The 12,603-nt window shown below is 51.6% G+C and overlaps 1 protein-coding gene across 1 annotated transcript in view; it reads right to left on the reverse strand.

The window, feature by feature from the left end:
• Positions 1-12,601, reverse strand: part of RAB11FIP5 (RAB11 family interacting protein 5 (class I)) — a gene marked incomplete at its 5' end in the record, with an annotated part of 32,654 nt that extends 20,053 nt beyond the window's left edge. The window contains one exon of the mRNA XM_012731464.1: positions 12,246-12,601. Within this exon, the coding sequence (XP_012586918.1) occupies positions 12,246-12,601 (356 nt within the window). The remainder of the gene's footprint in view (positions 1-12,245) is intronic.
• Between the last annotated feature and the right edge of the window lie 2 nt (positions 12,602-12,603).

The raw sequence follows: 12,603 nt of genomic DNA on the forward strand, positions 1-12,603 counted from the left end.
GATGAGCCGAGAAGCTCCATTTCCATCCAACCTCCAGGGGATGCTGGTGCCACCAGTGGCCTGGGGACCTCAGCTGAGGCAAGAGAATCAGCAGAGCTGGATCGTTGCGTGCTCACTGCACAACAGGCTTGGTGCCTCTTTTCGTATCCACAAGTCCAGGTGACAGTGTCCATCATCCCCATTTTGTAAATAAGAAAACAGTTACAGAGAAGTATTGTGATTTGCCCAAGGTCAGACAGGAACTGAGAGAGTCAGAACTTGAACATGAAGATGCCTAACTCCCAGCCTCCCCTGGGCCTTTAAAGTGTAGCATTTCCATCCAACTGAAAGCGAACACCGAGGCCTCCAGACATTCTAAGAGGACAGACACTGGAAAGGGCCTGACATGCATCAGAGCACAGTGTAGCACAAACATGGGGTGAGGAGCCCAAAACCCCCTTTAAAGGACAAATACAATCCCAGGACGGTGGAGGCCTGAGAGGTGACGAAAGGAACCTGGGGGTTTTGTCCTGCCTCCAGGCCACTAAAACCTTGTCAGAGAACAATCCAACACCCCCAATCGTCTTTAGGGGCCACAAATCCTGGGGGGAAAAAACCACAGGAAAGCTCTGAAAGGGGCCCCAACTCAGCCACAACCCCTCCCCCAAACTCCAAGGTCTGACAAAGTCCAGCAGACCGCTGTGGACTTGGGACTCAGCCCTCAGCCTCCTCCCCTGCCGGCTTGGCCTCCTCAGTCTTCCCTGAGGCCCCCAACTAAAACTCCCTGTGGCCGGTGTTATTTCTTCAGCATCCTTAACACTATCTGAACACTAACACTAACTTGCGTGTGTGCACATGCATGTGTGTATCCCACACAGTAAGTGATGAGTGTTTAACGCAGCTTGTGGAATATCTGTCTTTGGTAAGCTGCAGATTTATTCTGTTCACCTGTCTCCCCAGTACTTAAAATAGTGGACACCCAAATATTTGTTCAATGAACTAGCAAATTAACATGTGAGTCACTTAGGAACTTGTTTGTTCCCACACATGTCTCTATCATCACAAACCCCTGTGTCTTTCCTGAGAGGCCAGGCGCTCCCAAAGAGCACAGAGGGGTTCCTGGCCCATCCCCACCCCTACAGGAGCCTCCCAAGAGTAGGAGCCACAGTGCCAGGCTTTTTAAAAGGCAACGTTCCAATAGGGGACTTTCTTTCACTCCGAGGCCAATGTAAGTCACTCCCCCTATTTCTCTAGGGCAAACTAGGAAATATAATCAGGCAGGAGAAAAATTCTATTTTTTCCCCATAATCTCTGGTGGAATTTTTGCACTTCTCCCACTTACAAACAACTGTGCAGTAGCAATTCCTGTGTGTCAATAAGAGAAACCAGGCACTTTCTACTACATCACAGTCATTGCAAATGTCACAAAATATTGCTTATTTTCATAACCATCTTAAACTTTTAAGTTATGACATTTAATCACATTTAATACAGTAACAAGCCACCTTACTTCAGTGAGTGTTTCAATATGTAAATTGGTAAATATACTTCAATATCATTGGTCTACTTTGTTAATCCTACATATTTGAAAAAAAATTTTACTCTGAGGGGTTCATGGGCTTCAGCAAGAGGGTCCACAGCGCAAAAAAGGCCAAGAACACCTACTCTAGAGCCAGAAGGGCAAGGCAGCAGAAGGGCAGGCCTTACCTTTCCTGCCCCACTGCACACCAGACTGAGAGCTCAGCAGAGGGCAGGCATGGGGTGGGGGTGGGAGGCACTTGGCGAGGGTCAAGAAGCTGGCCAAAGGCCCTGAGACTCCCTGGCATCATGCTCCAGCGCTAAGTCTGACCCCCAAGCAACCTGCATGCCAATGAAGGTGACTCCAGAGAAACAAAAACAGCCAATTGCAGGTCAGTTAGAGAGCAGGCTGCCCAGAGCTTGTTTGGACCCTTCCCCCAGCACCTGAGCCTCTCCCGCTGTGGCTGCAACCACCAGGTCTGCAGCTTCTCTCTCCCAAGTGAGCCTGCTGTCCTGCACTCAGAGATGGGCCTTATCTCAGAATCGTAAGTCGCTCCTGGGGGCAAGGAGCTGCAATGCTGTGGGAATCAAAGCCACATCCTGAGGTCAAAAAAGCCAGGAGGCCCTTAGGAAAGACAATCGTGCTGCACCAAGGTAATGGCTGCAGAATCTTCCAGAAGGGCAATGAGGTGCCAGCATGAAGGAGAGGAGAAACGCTGATCCAGTTCTTCCCCAGCGTCTCTCTCCTCAGCTCGCTTCCCGAGAGAATGAGGGCAAACAGTGGGCTGTGGCATCCAGAGTGGCAAGGGAGGGTAGGCAGCTCAAGAAGCAGGTGTTCTGTTGGGGTAAACAGTAGCAGATAATGCCATGCTAGCTGCCCTCGGCACTGTCTGGCCCGGTGCCTGCGTCCGGCCAGCCACATTGCATCAAATCATTTGCCCTCAAAGGCCTCAGCCTGTGGCCAATTCAGGACTAACAGCATGTTTCTATCAGATGGTGGGTGGCTTTTTCCCACTGTTCTAGGACTGAGCCCTGCTCCTGGGCCCTGTGAGCTCAGCCCTGCCTCCCTCAGGGCTTCAGTCCCAGCACCCTGGCTCTGAAAGCACAGAGTTCCAGAGGCACGGGAACTCGCCAGTGGAATCCCACCCAACCAGAGGAGGCCTCCGCCAGGCCTCCACTCAAAACATTTCCCAAGTATTTGCCAGAAACAAGAAAGGGAGTGCCTACGAGAAGCTTGCCTCTTGGTGGGGAAATAAGATAGTCCTGTAAATAAAGGAAGAAGGCATTCAACACCACAAAAATGCACTGATAAACCGAGTAAGCAGGTTAAAGGGGATGATTTCAGGAGGGTTGGTAAAAGACATGGCCTTGACCAGCTAGAAAGTGGTGGGTGAGAGGAACAGAACACACAAGTGCCCTGGGATGGACAGATTGAGATAAGCAGAACAGTGCTTTGGGGCAGAGAGGAGGCCTCGAAACCCACACCGAAGAACTGGCACCTTACTCTAGGCCCTAAAAAGCACAAAACAAGGACGGCATCTACAGAAGCTGGTGCTGTAGGAAGGGCAGGGGACAGCAGGGAAGGAACATCAACGAAGCCAGGAAGGGGGAGACCACGTGACCCAAGACAGGTCTACGCGACCCAAGGCAGGTCCACAGCCAGGCTGATCTGAGCTGCTCCTTATGCCCTAGCAGGCATTGCTGTCATAAATTAATAAACTGGCATTCTGATTTTATAAAAAGGCAGCGGCAGTTATGACGAGACTACAAAGCAGAGGCTGAAGGAAAAAAATAACACAATGTAAAGTAGGACGGGAGCAATGGGAAAGGTGGGAGGGGCCGGGGTGCCCCCTTTTCACTCCCTGCAGGGCAGTGGCGCAGGTAGTGCAGCCCAGGCTCTGCTGGCAGCAGGGACTGTTACTCACCTTCTGCCTCCAAACCCAGGGGCAGAACCTGACATCTGGAACACCTTCTATCGCCTGCTGGGTAAAGGAGATGGATTTGACAGGGCTTCGCTTTGGCCCCAAGAATGAGTTGAAAAAAAATTATTTTAAAGACCTAGCAGGAAAATGCCAACAGCATTTTTTCGCAGGAAGACCTGCGACCCCGGTTCTACTCCTGGATCTGACTTACAAAGTGGCTTTACACAGGCCATTTTACCTCTGTCCAAGGTAAGCGATACAATAAGCCAGGCAGGGTAGGAGAAGTGCCAACTAAACTATTGGTGGGGAAATAAGATAGAAATGGAGCAACTGCTGGAGAAGCCTTTTCCTGAGTCTCCACCTCCCAGATGACCTTCCTCTCCTCCAAACACCCCACCCCAGCCCCGACAGGAGCTAACACACAGGCTGATTCCTGCTGACTCCCAACACTTCCAACCTAACTGACCCATAGACTTGGTCTCTACAGTAAAACTGCAAGCTGACACCATGCAGGGCAGGACAGACCCTCCCATCCGGCCAGGTGATCCTAACCACCCACTCTGGCCTCTGCCTGCTTCGCACCACAGTCCTTGCAGCCCAGACCATCACTTTAGCAGTTGCCCCTGGCTCCTGGCAGGGTTTGCTCAGCTCTCCTTGGATCCCAGTTAGGTTCAGGCTTCCTCCCTCCTTGACACAAAACATCTCAGCTAATCCTCACCCTCAGCCTTCCGTGGGCTCCAAAGGTCTGTCAATGTCAGCTTGCCACACATGGCGGGGCTGCCCAAGCTTATCTTGAGACAAGTCTAATCACACAGCTAGCAACAGAAAATATAGATGGCCAAAAGAGCAATGGGGGAAAACAGGGCTGGATTGGAGGTCAGAAGCCAGGTGACCATTGGCCAGTCATGTAAGTTGGAATGGGTGGCTCTACCTCTGAGGCCCCAGTCTCATCTGTAAAAATGGGGCTCATGCTGCCTGCCCTCAGGGAAGAATGAAATGAGATGATGCAGGAAAAGCACTTTGAAAAGTAGGCCATGCTACACACAAAGATTTGGGTTTACTGTTTCTCCAGGGCCTTTTACAGGCTCTCATCAGCCCTGTGGGAATGAGGTGGCCCAGTAGCAACAGTGCTGACCCTGCCCAGGAGGAAGGGGAGACCAACACGATGACCTCCCCGGGGGGGATCAGCAGGTGGGAGAGTGAGGAAGAAATTCGAGCTAAATACACATCCCTCCTCACCCCACATTCACCCCCATGCTCACCCCCAAACAGTAGTCTTGGGTCACAGAGGACACAAGTAATGCCCATTTCTTCTGAACTGGGTCTCAGTTCAGATCCTCACTAAGTGGAGACAGACAACCATGTGGGAAAGTCAGGTTGACCACAGGTAAAAGGATAGGTGTGTCTAGAATGCTGTATTTGTGCAAATAATAAAAAAGGAGGGGGAGGACTTGTGTTTAAAATGTATTTGTGTTTAAGCCAGTGGGAAAACTCTGGAAGATTACATAAGAACTGGTAATATCGGATGCCTCTGAAGAGCTACGTTTATCAGGACAAGGGAGATTTTTCATTGTATACCACCTTTGCCTTTAGAATTTGACCTAGGTGAATTACAAAATAAAATAAGTGAGAGATAAAGAAAGCCAGATTGGGCCCTCCCTGGTGGTGCAACAGATTAGGCTAGCACTTGTCGCTGTAGCGCAAGTTCGAGCCCTAGCCCTGGAGGTGACCCGCATGGCGCAGCAGACCTCTCCTGACCCGCCCGCTGCTCCCCTCAGCAGTGTGCTTCATCAGCCTGCCTGTTCTATGCTCCACTCTGTCTCTGGTGAAGCCTCTCACTGCCCCTGCACCTCTGGCTTATACCCCAGTTCTGTATGAATAAATAAATCTTTTTTTAAAAACTAAAAAAAAAGAAAGCCAGGTTTTCTTTACTGCACTTGCTGGTTTTCCAAGAGGAACATAGGAAACAATGCTTGACTCCCCTTTACTTCTTCCCTCTTCTGGCCCAGCCCCCCCACACACACACTTGCTGTCCCCACCATGTCTCACTTGTCATTCAAGAACTCCCCTCCCTCAGGAAGCCCTCCCAGATCACTCCAATCCTGGTTGACTGCCTCTTCTGACCCTTTCCCTCTCTCACTCTTGCATGTGCTGCTTTATAGATTAACTACTTCCTGGGTAAGTCTTATCTCAAACATGTATTCTTCCCTCTCAGGAAAGAGCTATACATTTTCTTTCTTTTCTTTTCTCTGAAGTCCTGACCCAGGCAAAATGGTTGCCCAATAACTGCTTCCTGGATGTTAAACAAAAGAGAAAATAATGACTGCTCCTCTGTAGGATGAGGAACTGGATGGTGAGTGTCTGTCACAGTAAAAGAAGCATGTGATGTCCTAGGAAAGATCAGGAAGTCTTGTATCTGCTGATGCTCCCAACCCCAGCTCTATTTGCTCCAAGGGGAGCAAATCTTCCTCAGGGAGCTCCCCATGGGCCAAGACAGAGCTCCCCAGGCCACTCGTACACCTGAGACACACCTGGTGGTAGTGCTACCCTCCTTCCCAAAGAAACATTCTCATTCCCTGAAACAGGAAGAACTAGACACAGAGACAATGGTGCACCAGTGGTGCTTACCCCAGTTGGCCAGACCCACAGGAGAAGCACGTCATGCTAACTACTGAGACTGGTTCAGGAGGGAGCTGCTGGCCCTAGGCTACATGAATGTGGGAGACATGGGGGAGAGACGGGCAGCAGAGTACGATGGTGAAGAACACAGAATCTTAGTTAGTCTGCCTGGGTCCAAATCCAGACTGCCACGTACTATGTGCCTTTAGAAAAGTCACTCTGGGGGACCCTCCCTGCTAGCACATGGAGTTAAAGTGCAGCACTATGAAGCTATGCAAAGCCATTGCAGCATCAGTTCAATCCCCAACTAGGGAGGTGACCCACATGGCACTCTCCTGACCTGCCCACTGCTCCCCTCAGCAGTGTGTTTCAGTGAATCTGCCTGTACTGCTCCCCATTCTGTCTCTGGTGAATCTTCTCACCCCCTCCACCTCTGGCCTGTACCCCAGTTCTGTATGCATAAGTAAATAAATCTTTTTTAAAAAAGAAAAAGAAACTCACTCTGCTTCTCTGTGCCTTGGTTTCCCCATCTGTTACACACAGTGACAGTACATGCACCTTGAGGGATTTCTGTAAACTAATGTAAGTAAAGTCCTCAGGACAGAGCCATACTGTGACATGCTGGTGCTGTGCGAACTCAAAGGTGGGGTGGCAGACACGCTCTCTTCCCCGACAGGTCTTTGATACACGTCCCCTCTTCAAGGAGGCCTGGCCTGAACACAGTTGAGTCCAGCAGCTCTGAACACCTCCACTGTCCCCTGGCCTGGCCCCCAAATGCAGCTCTTGGCTGTGGTCTGTCCTCCCAGTCCATCTTCCTCACCCCAGCGATGTCCATGTCCTCCCCGCCTTTAGGCCCCTCCTCCACCCTTCCCAACACAGCTGCTCTTCTCCATTTCTGCCCCAAGTACTACCATAAAGTACTCTTTAGATTAAACTGCCCTTCCGGTCTGCAGACACACCTCTACATCTCCTCACTAAAACCCCACAGGTTTGCATATCTACAGAAACCCCAGGATGTACACAGGCCCCCAATGTCATCTATTCTTTACCCCAAATCTTACAGCTCTGCAAGTTCCCAAGGCCTAACAGGAACCCCACCCACAGCTAATAGCTGAGAAGCTGAGAGCGTGTCACTCTGCCTCCCAACCTCCGTTCCCACATGCCTAAGCAGCTTCTAGCTCTGCCATTAGAATTCCATGATCAAGGTTCTGTGCTTCCCCTCCCCACCCCCAGGATCAACCGAAGGTCAAGGTGGCCATGGCAAAAGTCTCTCTGGTGCAGCTTCTCTGAAAGTTACCTTCTGGGAGTCCCCACTTGCTTACTGTTCACTGAGGAGAGGCCTGAGCCACAGCTGACCTGCCAACCTCAGCTCTCTGAGGCCGTCATCTTCCTGAAGAAAGAGATAACACAAGAGATTGCAGGCCAGCCGAGCGAGAGCAAATCACTCCCCCTTCCCTGATAGGACTGCCGTGCACAAAGGGCCCACTTTGTGGACTTATTTTTATTACTTGGCTGTGAGCAAGGGCAATGCTTCTTCATGACTCCACCATTTGGCAGAAATTGGCCCCAACAAAGGAAAAAAAATATAAAGAGTACTGATTCCCTGAGAGCTCCCGTCATTGTGTTAATTATCTGTCTGGTGCAGGGTGGGAAAGGCAGGGAAACATCTGGACGAGGCCAGTCATTTAGCGTCAGCGGGAGTGTCACTGCATCAGTGTGGTGGCAGTAACGAGTGGGGCAGGCGGCCCCAATCAGAGGAAAGGGGCAGCCTTCAAGGTCACCCAGGATGGGAGGTTCATCCCCAGCTGCCTATGGGGTGGCAACATCAGAGCCTGGGGTTATGGCCTGAGGCCAGAAACAGAGGGAAGGGGAAGCTGCTGTGCCAGCGAAGAGGAGCCGCCCAGTCTGACGAGGGAGTCATTTCCTACCCCCCCCCCATCTCCTACAAGCAAGCTGCTGCCCAATAAATCCAAATAAAAACTGGCCCATAACTAAGGGAGATGTAGCCTCCTGTGTCCGAGAGATTGGCTATTTTTTTTTAAGATTTATTTTATTTGTGCATACAGAACTGGGGTACAGGCCAGAGATGCAGGGGTGGTGAGTGGATTCACCAGAGACTGAGTGGGGAACAGAACAGGCAGATTGACGAAGTACACTGCTGAGGGGAGCAGCGGGCGGGTCAGGAGAGGTCTGCCGCGCCATGTGGGTCAGCTCCAGGGCAGGTGGGGATCGAACTCATGCAGAAGTGGCTTTAGCTTCTTAGCTCTGTGCTTTAACCCGCTGCGCCACCAGGGAGGGCCGAGATTGGCTTTTATGCATGGCTACACCCTCCCTGGCAGCCAAAGCAGGCTTCCCCAGAGCCCCACGCGCCTCCAACTCCAGGTTTGGGGTTGAAGCAGATGAAGCCCAGGAGACCTCGTGGCCTCAGTTGCTTCCTGAGGAGCAAGTCACATCTGAAAACCAGTGGAGAGAAAGAAGTGGAGTCATGAGCCATCAGCCTATGACAGAAGCTTGCAGGTGTCCGGAGGCTAAAGAAAGGACCAAAGCCCTCAAAGCCCACTCTGAGCCAAGGGTGACCACCTACTTTTTCCCTCAGGCACCTCTCTAGTGCCCCTAAACCCACCCTCCTCAAGGAAATCTCAGGCCACTGTGACTAGCCAGGCAGAAAGAAGGCTCTGGTCTCAAACCTTTGTCCTCTCAGCCAGAGGCCTCTCAGAAGCAACCATAAAACCAATGGCACAGGTTTTATGCATAAATAAATAAATCTAAATCTTTTAAAAAAAAAAAAAAAGAAAAGTCATTCTGCTTCTCTGTGCCTTGGTTTCCCCATCTGCTACACACAGTGATAGTACCTGCACCTTGAGAGGTTTCTGTAAACTAATGTAAGTAAAGACCTCAGGACAGAGCCAGCAACTAGAAAGGGCTCAATGATACACTAGACCAGCAAGAGGGCCCACACGCCTTTTAGGGGCCCACAGTCAGCAACCTGCCCACTGACCTTCCCAATGGCCTGCCTTTAACCAGTGGTCCAACAGAACCAAGACAGACCTGCCCATTGGACATAAAAACTAGAAAGGAAAGAGTAGAAAAGCATTTCTTAGGGTTTCAGAACCATGGTGATCCATGCATGACTTTACTGTGGCGGAAGAGGGCTGTAATCCATTTCCTTGTGTATTACATTAAATTTTAAGAATTTCCTCTTAATTCTTTGAATCCCTAGCCTCCATGAGCACTCCACTGAGAAGAGCTTTGGGGAGGGGTGGTTGAGGCACCCCTGATATCAGGTACCTGATACTCCTGGTACCTCCATCAAGGTACCAAGCAGGGTCCTCAGAGGAACTCCAATGCTAGCTAATATTTTGAAAGCTTGTTCCCTGAAACTAGACTGAGGCTGTTATGGAATCCATCTGCTTTAACCTGTGTCGCTGTGTGATTATTATCATGAACTTCGCAGCAACGAGCAAACAAGTTAAGAACTTGCCTGCTCATAGATCACAGACCTGGGAGTAAAACAGTCTCCAGGCTCGTGAGTACCACACTGTACTTCCTTCCCAAGTAGGCAGGAGCAGCTCAAGCAAGCTGCTTGGGAGAAATGCAGGGCTGCAGGCTGCAGCGGCCCCAACACCCAGTCCTCGTTCTTAAGCCTCTAGCATTAAAGAGAAAGGTGGAGGGCCAGCCCCTCTCACTGACAGCTCTCACACTCCTGGCATACCCTGCCACCCATGGTCCCAGGGTGTCCAGATATCATCACCAAAACCTCCTGTCCGCCATTACTCACTGGCTGTCAACAATGTTAGCTGCATTCTTATGCCATCCTATACATCCACTCTGTGAAGACATAAGTAGCCTCACTTTACAGACGAGACAGGTGGGATACCGAGAGTTGACTTGACTTGCCACAAGGTGGCTGATATGGGACTGGAATGTGTTCTGCGCAAGACTGTAGCCTTCTCTCCTTAACCATGAGCCTTCCCTGGTCAGGTTCTGTCTTGGTGACACAGGATACCATCTGTCTTCCATGCAACTTGTATAATAGGCTCTTGGAGTCAAAGAATGGGCACTGTTTTTTCCATTACCCAGAACTGAAATGGGTGCACCCTGGTCCTCTCCATCCTGCCTGCTCCCCACTGGGCAATATGCAGACTCACTGTCTCAGCAACCCATGCCAGGGTGCTCCAGGAAATGTCACTGGGAGTGGCTGCTGGAGCCAGAGGTGGGCACCAGAGTAGGGTGACAGCTCTCACCATCTGTCTGTGGGCATGCTGTTAGGTCCAGTGCACTAGAAGATCAGACCAATTTCAGAGTTTTCCTCTGCCCACCACAACTACCCCTCTCCTCTCCTGCCCTCGCCAAGTTCTATAAATAACCCAGGTCAATTCATCAGAGGAAAGGCAGCCAGGCGGGTGTGGAAAGATCCTGGTGGAAAAGATGACTTCTATAAAGTAAATTAAGGTTCCCTTTGAGATCGAGGGGCAGCACACTCTACCGAAGGGACTGTCCTTGGCTGAAAACAGGTCTGCCTGAGCATACAGGCATAGACAACTCAACAAAAGAAGACCTAGAAGCTAGGAAGAAAAGGAACTGAAAACAATCAAAGTTTACCACCCTCCCTCCCCAATTCACTGAAATCACAGAAGCCCCTCCCCAAAGGCCTAGAGAATTTTTTTGGTTTGCCACCCTCCTTAGAGCCCCATTGTGTCATCTACCAGTCCGGCAGATTGGCTGAGGGAAGGAAGACTAGAAAAGGGGTGGAGTGAATATGAGGACTGGAGCCTCTTCAGAAAAAGAAAGGGCTAAGTAAGAGACCCAAGGGAAAGTTCTCTGGCCATATCCACCCCTCCAGCTCCCTGAGCTAGGAAGGAGGAAGAGTACAAAAAAGAGGAGGAAAAAAAAGAGCAAGCTAGACCACATGATTCCACACCCAGCAACCAAACAGCAAGTCATGAGGGAAGGAGAGAAGGCCAGGGGCCAGAGCAGAGAAGCCAGGTCACAGCCCAGCCTAGAACTGCCCTATGCTAGCCAGCTTCCCACCCAGGCCACAAAGAGCCATGCAAGGCCCTTCCCTACCCATATTTTGAAAAACATTCAAAATCAAATCCTTTTCTTTCCAAACCTTGTTTTCATACGGGACTGCACCAGGTTCATTCTCTCTTCCAGCAATCCTTCCTAGGTTTACTTACCTGGATGCCATTTCATGGAAGCAAACCTCTCTGGCATCTGTCTGACCCGGGCACACTCCTGCCTCCCTTATCTTACCTTTCCCATCTAGGGCCCAGGGGCCAAGAAAGTGTCACTCCCAGTTAACCACTTGAGTGATCCACAGTGGGCTGTCAGCCCTGGACCCTGGCTTCCAGATCCTGCCTAAACCCAAAACAGGAAATGGGGCTCCAAATCTGAGGCTTTGATCTTAACACAGGGAAGGTTCAATGCTGCCAAAATAAATGAATTTTAAAAATCCACTGGCCCTTCTAAGTGGAAGTGACTACAAGATTATCTACTGCTGTGCATTCGCCAAGCCACTAACTCCACCTTAGACAGGACAGGCAGGAAACTTGAAGACTGACTACAGTGTTTACTTCCTTTACTTTGGAGGTTCTCCTGTTTGCAGACCAAGGACATAAGAGTAGGGTCCAGGAGGGCATCTCAAGAGCCAGAGGACATGGAAGTAACAGGCAAAAAGCAGATGCCATCTGCAGCCTCAAGGCCCGTTGGGGCATCTGCCTTCAACCTTGCCCTTGAGGTTAACAGTGCACCCTCCTTCCCCCATTTCCTTTCCCACAAGGTGAGGTTTTGCTTCTCCACTCCTGTGAGCCTGCTCAGGACAGGCACTTTCTGTTTCCTTTCACTTCCAGGAGACAGAGATGGCCCCGAGGCCCCAGAGAGCTCAAAATTCTCCTTCTTGAGGTCCCCACGGTGGAAGAGCCTCCGAACTTTCCTCGACAATCTCCTCCTAACACTGGGTCACCAGCCACATCTCCCCCAGGCCCCCCAAGGACCCACCAGCCGCCAGGCACATCCCAGCGGACTCTGGGGGGAGGGGTCAGAAGGGTTTCACAACATGCAAAGAATCAACTTGTCGGTTTATGCCCTTGTGCGCTCGAGGCAAAGGACCCACCGCCCTGTGGGAGGCTGGGGTCCCACTCCCCTCCCCAGCCCCGCCCCGCGAGGCCTGTAACCGTTTCCGAGGTGCCCGCGCCCCTCACTCACTGAGTGTGCTGCGCGCGGCCTTCGCCGAAGACCTCATCCAGCGCCACGGTGGCCTGGCCCAGGAACTTGTCCACGCCGATGAGCGAGCGGTGCATGGTGGTGAGCACCAGCTCGCAGGCGGCGGCGGAGCCCGCGGCCCAGGGCGCCGGGCTGGCCTCGGCTTCCTGCGCCCGCAGCAGACCGTCCAGGGCGCCGGGCGGCAGCTCGAAGGAGCACTCCTCGCGCCACTCGGGGCATCCTTGCGTCTTCTCCACCACCGACGTGCTGTACTTCTCGCGGCCTACCTGGATCACCGTGTACGCGTCGCTGGTGCTGCCCGCGCCCGAGCTCTTGCCCCGCAGCCCGCGGGCCCGCAGCA

This window comes from Condylura cristata, unplaced genomic scaffold (genome assembly GCF_000260355.1).
Source record: "Condylura cristata isolate star-nosed mole 26May11 unplaced genomic scaffold, ConCri1.0 scaffold00031, whole genome shotgun sequence".
Lineage (NCBI taxonomy): Eukaryota > Metazoa > Chordata > Mammalia > Eulipotyphla > Talpidae > Condylura > Condylura cristata.